Source organism: Solanum lycopersicum, chromosome 8, assembly GCF_036512215.1.
Source record: "Solanum lycopersicum chromosome 8, SLM_r2.1".
Taxonomy (NCBI): domain Eukaryota; kingdom Viridiplantae; phylum Streptophyta; class Magnoliopsida; order Solanales; family Solanaceae; genus Solanum; species Solanum lycopersicum.
In genome coordinates, this window is record NC_090807.1 from 56,356,844 (window position 1) to 56,364,078 (window position 7,235).

The 7,235-nt window shown below is 35.9% G+C and overlaps 1 protein-coding gene across 2 annotated transcripts; it reads right to left on the reverse strand.

Annotated features, from left to right (window-relative positions):
* Window positions 1-264: 264 nt before the first annotated feature.
* Window positions 265-7,018, reverse strand: LOC101249193 (NADP-dependent malic enzyme). Of its 2 annotated transcripts, none has more exons than XM_010326772.2 (20): window positions 6,747-7,018; window positions 6,396-6,604; window positions 6,023-6,143; window positions 5,868-5,942; window positions 5,177-5,328; window positions 4,953-5,058; window positions 4,736-4,801; window positions 3,451-3,546; window positions 3,263-3,334; window positions 3,050-3,133; window positions 2,808-2,906; window positions 2,037-2,084; window positions 1,900-1,953; window positions 1,663-1,761; window positions 1,479-1,568; window positions 1,275-1,352; window positions 1,080-1,154; window positions 909-999; window positions 704-832; window positions 265-601 (listed from the first exon to the last, which is right to left on the reverse strand). In XM_010326772.2, exons 1-20 carry the CDS (start codon window positions 6,774-6,776, stop codon window positions 513-515), a joined length of 1,863 nt encoding a protein of 620 aa, XP_010325074.1. In that variant the 5' UTR covers window positions 6,777-7,018; the 3' UTR covers window positions 265-512. The 2 variants fall into 2 exon arrangements, with proteins under 2 accessions (XP_010325074.1, XP_010325075.1); XM_010326773.4 differs by having other exon boundaries at window positions 6,396-6,620; window positions 6,747-6,960.
* Between the last annotated feature and the right edge of the window lie 217 nt (window positions 7,019-7,235).

The window sequence follows — 7,235 nt, forward strand, 5'->3', positions numbered from 1 at the left end:
TGTTGTCTGTCGTAGTACTGGTCTTATTCATGTAGTACTATATCACTTTTGATTATATCATCACATGTGTTTATTCTATCTCCGTTATCACATCATTTTGTTGTTACTGTGTCCTTGACTAGATGGCTATGTTTTCTTTATGGTCTTCATGCCTTCTTTCTCTTACCGTTTCGTTCTTCATCATGTCTTTGTCATATAAAAGATCCAACGAAGCTTAAACATGAATTCAGTTATAATAATAATAAGCTTTCATGGAAAAGTAGATCCGAGAAAAATACTTCTGGCTGTTAACATATAATATGAACTGGCCAACAATGTTCAAGGAAGAGAGAAAAATACGAGTAAGAACGGGAAATCTCGGCCTTCTCACTGCTAGGAATAACAAACATGAATGACTCTACTAGGCATTGACATACAAAATATTTCATCTAGAACTATGAATGAGCCTAAAACTCAAACCTCCCAATGTAGCCGGAAATGGGATTAGTTAAATGTCAGCCAAAATTCCCAGTTTAACGATAGCTGCGGTAGAGTGGAGTGTACATACAGCTCTCAGCATACTTAACAAGATCGCTAGGACGAGGGAGACGTGTTGCCAGACCTGAAAAATGTGGGTGGTGTAAGTTAAAAGATTCATAATCAGCAAGTTTGAACTTGGTGTGTAATAATTTGTCAAATCACTTGTAAAATTTGGAGAACTCACCAAGCTCATATGCCTTAGCAGCTACTTCAGCGGCAATATGAGCTGATATTTTTCTGATGTTAGTAAATGGTGGGTAGATCCGTCCCTTCAAATAGTCGTCTTCAGTCACCTCAGATGCCAAAGCTTCCGCTGTTTCATGAAACAAATAATTGGAGTCAAATCAAACTTGAAGACTATAAGTTCTTGATAACTTTGATGTACTTACAGGCTGCTAGTAGCATATCATCATGCACACGAATTGTGCCAGACATGATAATCCCCAAACCAAATCCAGGGAACACGTAGGCGTTATTTGCCTATAAAGCAAAAGAAGAGTAAGTATCCAATTTATTACTACAACTAAATGCAGTCAATTGCTATTGGCGAAGAGCAGCACCTGCCCAGAAACAAAAGTCCGTCCCTCGAACTCAACAGGGTCAAATGGGCTTCCACTAGCAAAGATTGCATGACCCTGTACGTGGAAGAAAGGAAAGAAACAACAGGCTCAGCAATCGTACATACAAAAATTGTCGCTTGAGGTAGATATATGTTAGAACACTCTGAGCTATTTAATTTCTTGAACATAATTTACCTTACTCCATGTATAAGCTTCCTCAGCAGTACATTCAGCTTGTGATGTTGGATTTGACAGAGCCATAATAAGAGGTTTCTGTTCATATGTGCCAAAATTAGAAACTTTATGGTCAACTATAATTCATAGAGCTTGTGTCACATTATCTATGCATGCATGTGTTCATTTATGTCTGTGCATGTATGTGAGAGAGGGAAGACCCACCGGATTGAGAGAAGCCATAGCCTCAACAACTTCCTTCGTAAACGTTTTTCCAACTCCAGAAGTTCCTATTAGAACAGTTGGCTTTATTGCCTGAAAGATGGAGAATAAAGTTACCTAAGGAATGTGTTTTGCCATCTTCTTTAAGTCATGTCAAGCATTAAAAGAAAAGGTGCAAAATTCACACCTTCACGGCATCTATAAGTTCCTTAACAGGTTCGTGGTCATGAGCCCATGGCTTTTTGAAGTGCTGAAGGGACTCCACGCGAGAACTAACAATCAGTCCCTGTAAAAAATTAAGATCTGTTTTAACTGGAGAAGGAGATGCTGGTATTTACGTAAATGTAAGTCTAGCATATATGCAGAGATCAATATCTTTTTTGTGTAGCACTGAACTAGAAAAATCAGATCATGACGCTAGTACCTTAGAGTCAACCAGCCATATCTTCTTTCGAGCCTCTTCTAATGGAACACTAGTCTGTAAGGCGAATTTGGACTGTTAGTGAAGAAGCTCCAAACTAAACAAGTGAAGGAAAGGAGTAGATGAAAAGTAGTTAGCACCTTTCTTGTTATCTCAAGTGCTATAAGCTCAGCAATACCAGTTCCAGCCTTCAGGAAGACAGAGACAAGATAGTTAAAAATAAAATCCCTGATATTGAGACACAGTGGGCTCTTATTGATATGTTGATCTGTATTTTGATGACATTCCAAAAAGTTTCCAATGTATATGGCTGTTTTGTGTAAAGGTATCCACACGGTCTAGCTAATCCAGGAAGAGAAGTTCTTTTGCAGATAGACTTGTAGCACTAATGGCCTTGTTTCATAATGGGGAGGTTGTGCCTCCTTTCATCTCAGGCCACTTCCAGTATATTGTCAAGGCTTCTAGATTGCAAAGAAATGAAAGAGACATTCTGTGATTGGTCGAAATTGTTACATCAATCTCCAAAGCAGCTAATAAATTCCTAAGTCTAAATATCACGGCCACCTTAAAACGGAGAATTGTAAAGGTAGAACCTTAATTCTACTTTAAAGATTAGATATACACAACATAAAATGTGTATGAATTAACTGAACTGAATAAGTGAGTACAAGATTAAAATTACTGAACCCTTGCGTCACCAAAAATAAAAGCAAAAGTCAATCTTATGGGACTGTTAGAAGCTGAAGTTCTTGCAGAGAAATATGTCATAAACTAACTGCTTTAAGTAAGCACAAAATGTGCCTACTATTCTAGTCAAAACCAACATACAAGATCTGTACATAATATGAAATCTTGATGAGCAATTAAACAACCCAAAACAATTTGAAGGGGTAATAGTTGACAAATCTCACCTCTCCAGCACCTAAGAATAAAAATGTGTGGTCCGCAAGCGTTCCACCAAGTAGTTTTAGAGATGCGATAAGCCCGGCCAGAACCACAGATGCTGTGCCCTGAAAAACCAGTACAAAAATTATTATCCACTCAAAGTGAAGGTAAAAGTTTCGAATTGGCAGAAAAAAATAGTATGAAGATTATTAATCCACTCAAAGTGCAGGGAAAGTTTCAAGGTGACAGCTATTTTCGCAACATCTACCTGGATATCATCGTTGAATACAAGATGTGTTGTGCGATACTTCGCAAGAAGCTCAAATGCATTGTGGTTCGCAAAATCTTCAAACTGAAAAATTATCAGGCAACTTTAGGACATAAATGAACTGAACAAACCAGATTCTTCAGATTGGTTCTTCATAATACTAGGGGGTGCGGTGGAACAATTGCACAGGGATATTTGTACTTAGTGATATACCTGAATGAGGACTTTCTCTCCATAGTTTTGCTTAACTGCAGACATAAACTCCTCTAGAAGTTCAGCATATTCCTTTAAGAGCAAAACATGAAATGTAACTTCAGCTTCCCGAAAGGCAGATTTTAACTGCATTATTTTCATCTGTAGTCTGAGAACACGAAGTAAAAGAATGAAAAAGGTCACCAAACCTGCCCCGTAGCTCTTTTCTGCTTAAGTCCAATGTAGAACTCATCATCCAGTAACTTCTGATTGTTCGTGCCAACATCAATGGTTATAGGCAGACACTGAAGGTGAAAAAATAATAGTGAATTTCTGACATGAATAAGAAAATCGATATAATGTAGTCAAAAAAATCAGTTCCCAAACTGATTTCTTTTTATAATAAAAAGGATGTATGATGTTAGCATAATAGTTTTAAGTGCCCCACATTGGTGGAGGAAATGGGTTGTGCTTATATGTCTTGGGGAAAATAATGAGTTAGCTTTTAGGGGTTGAGTTAGGCCCAAGGTCCATTTTCTTAACATGGTACCAAAGCCAGACCTACCCCAATTCTTGGTTTTGTCCAATAGTGGGCCTCCATGTCATGTTGTTTACAGGCTCATATTGGTGGGAGGCAATTTGTTATTGTCTCATTATACGGTCTTGCAAAAGAACCTCATGAGCTAACTTTCAGGTTTGAGCTATGTCCAAGGTTCATTTCTTAACAATAGTACTAGTGAGTAGAAAATATTATTGGTAGTGCTAGCAATAATAACATAAAACTAATATGATGAGAAATTTCAGGAAAATTAATGTGAAAATATTACAATAAATTTGAAGTAGCCAATTGAACAATTTTTGGTTGAAGTTTGAGAAAAAAAGGAAGGTTATTTGAAGTTGAAGTTGAAAAGGGATATTTGGAAGTTAAAATTGTGTCTGGACGTGAATTTCACTCAGAAAAAAATTTTAAGTTTTGTAAGCGGAACCATTAGTTCGCTTAAAATACTCCTGAACCTAGTGTTTCGAACTTCAAATTCTCTGTTTCAAGTTGAAATTGAAATGATCAGTGCCGTACACGAAATTCCATATGAGTGATGCCAATATTGAAGAAATGAATAAAGAAATAAGTCACTGTAACAAGATTATATAAGCAAAAAGTAATAAAGATACGTTAATGTAATTGTCATTGATGAGAATCCAAAATGAAAGAAAAAGAAAGCAGAAAACAAAAAGAACACTGATGTTTCAAAGCAGAAAGTTACAAATCTATAACATGTTATTTTACTTCAAATAACTAAGTAGCAACCTGGCAACTAATGGTTTTTTAGTTCTAGCGGACTGGTATCCTTTATAAGATCTTTTTTTTTTTTTTTGACAAATGTCCTTTATAAGATCTTTGTGCAAAAGGAAACATAAAAGCATAAAAAGGCGCAAGAGAGGAACAGTTTGAGAATGATCTAATGTACAAGTAAAGAAAGTTGGGATGGTGCTTACTACTGAGGGACGAACACCCCCAAGAGCAGTATAAAGCGAGAGCTTTCCAACCGGAATACCCATGCCCTGAAACAATTTGGGAACTTTTGGTCAATAATATTATCCATCTAGTACTGTGGACAAGTAAAGTAGAGACAGTCTCTAGTTAGTTCCATCCGGTTGTTCAACTAGCATACTACTAGGCAATAACCTAAAAGCCAGTCCAATTTGGATTTACCTGACAGCCAAGATCACCAAGTCCTAATATGCGCTCTCCATCTGTAACAACAATGACCTGGATACTCTTCTCTGGCCAGTTTTTCAATACCTCAAGAATCTTTCCCCTAAAAGTTCCAATTTAAAAGGTTACATTATCTTTGAAGCAGAAGAGCGTCTGATGTAAAATTAAACCAAACAGACAAAAGTTCCAGCACATGGATGACCAGAAGTGAAGGAAATTACTTTTCTTTTAAGCTGATAAAGAGACCCTGAGGACGCCTGAAAATGCCTCCATACTTCTGGCAAGCCTCACCAACTGTTGGGGTATAAACAACTGGCAATAGTTCTTCAACATTATCAATGAGAAGCTTGTAAAATAACCTTTCATTTCTTTCCTGAGCAATGGAAAAATAAGTTATTAGCAAAATTTAAACAGCAAGGACACAGAATCACCTTAGTCTGGTGGCAGAGTTGATTCATCACGAAATAACTTAGAACAGCCAAATTGTGTTTTGATGGGATGGTATTCCCTTAGATACTGATAAATTATTTTATATGTTTAATTTGTCAAAATAATAGCTTTAAACATTCTCTCTAGAGGGAAGAATAAGGGTAAAAATACATATTACGATGAAAAAAGGAGAACGAGAAACTAAACAAATTTTGGACCATATATGATATAGCCATGCTACATGGAAATTCCAATTGTAACTTGTGAGATTTTGAACTGCATGGCCTACCATTGGCACCAGATAACAAGTAAAGTATGTTACTTCCATACAAACATCATTTGAAGAGCAAATCCAAGACGTCACACCTATTGCCATATAAACTTACCAAAAGATCCTACCTCTAACTTCCTACTAAGTCCACTTAAGTTAATGAACCAGATGTGGAATCTATACCACTGCGGTGAGATTGAGAGGTAAAGTACCTGAAGATCCATCATGGCCATGTATCTTTGCAGTGGAACTTGATACTGGCGGAGATTGTGCATCACTTTCTTCTCCTGATATTTGATGAAAAAGGTTTAAACTTCTAATTACAAATGGATATGGAAAGAAGGGAACTCAACAATTATGAAATGACCTGAAGTTGTTGGCTTGAAACAGTGGGAGGTAAAAGACCACGCAAATAGTGAGCATCTCTCTCCGCCTCAGTAAAGGCAAGCCCTTTGTTATAATGTGGATCACGTAACAAACTATATCCACTGAAATAAATACATAAAGATGATTGTCAACAAGAATTCGATAACACAAACTAAATACACTCATTAAATTTGTAACCTCAACCATACATTACGGAAAACAGACTAAACCTTAGATGATCTAAATGAAAAGAGGGTAATAACACAATTTACAACTACACATTAACAAGGGAACCCGCAATCACTACCCTTAGTACAATTCAATACAATACAAAAGAAGGCAAACCCATAATCCATAGAAAAAATGAACATTACCTAGCAACAGAGAAAGTCCATGGAGTAATCGTCTGATCTTCAGTAGCTCTATCTTCCCCATAGATATCTTCAACACCACCAGCAACACCACATTTATCTTTTATATCAAGCACAGACTCCCCATTTGTTAATTCCTTCAATGTACTCTCCATCACTACCCCTCTTCTTCTTGTTCTTTCACCCACAAGAAACAATCCCAATGCCTTTCTCTGTCAATGAAACAAACTGAAACAACAAATCAACAACAAACCCACAAAACAAATAAGTAAAACTTTCTACTGCCAAGAAAAGAAGAACCAAAAAAAGAAAATCGAAATGCTACATAAAATTTGAAAAAGTGAAAAATGATACCAGTAAAATGGGTTTGTTGAACGAGAACATGGTTAAGTATAGGTGTTAGCTCAGCATACAAAAAGAGAAGGAGACGGAGATTTACGCGTTACATTACACACAGAAACAGAGGTAGTTAGATCGGTCCAATTTTCTTGGCATGCTTTACATTACTTTATCGCGTTATCACTTTCTTTAAAAAAAAAAAAAAATTGTTCTTTCTAAACTAGAAAATAAAACTAAAAAATTTCAACAAAACATCTATATGGTTAAAATGACAAAGAGACTTACTTGGTTCTATCTTCTTTGTTATTCAATATGGCTAATATAACCTCCTTTATATAGTTTCTTTTTTTTTTCTTTTTATTCTACCTACTTTTTATTAACTCAATTTTACTTTTTTTTTATTTTTAGAAATTTTTTAATTTTAATTTTTCACTTATTATGTTTAAGAGATTTTAATTAATTTAACTAGATTTGGCTCTTCTCTATTTTCTCCAAGTTCTAGCT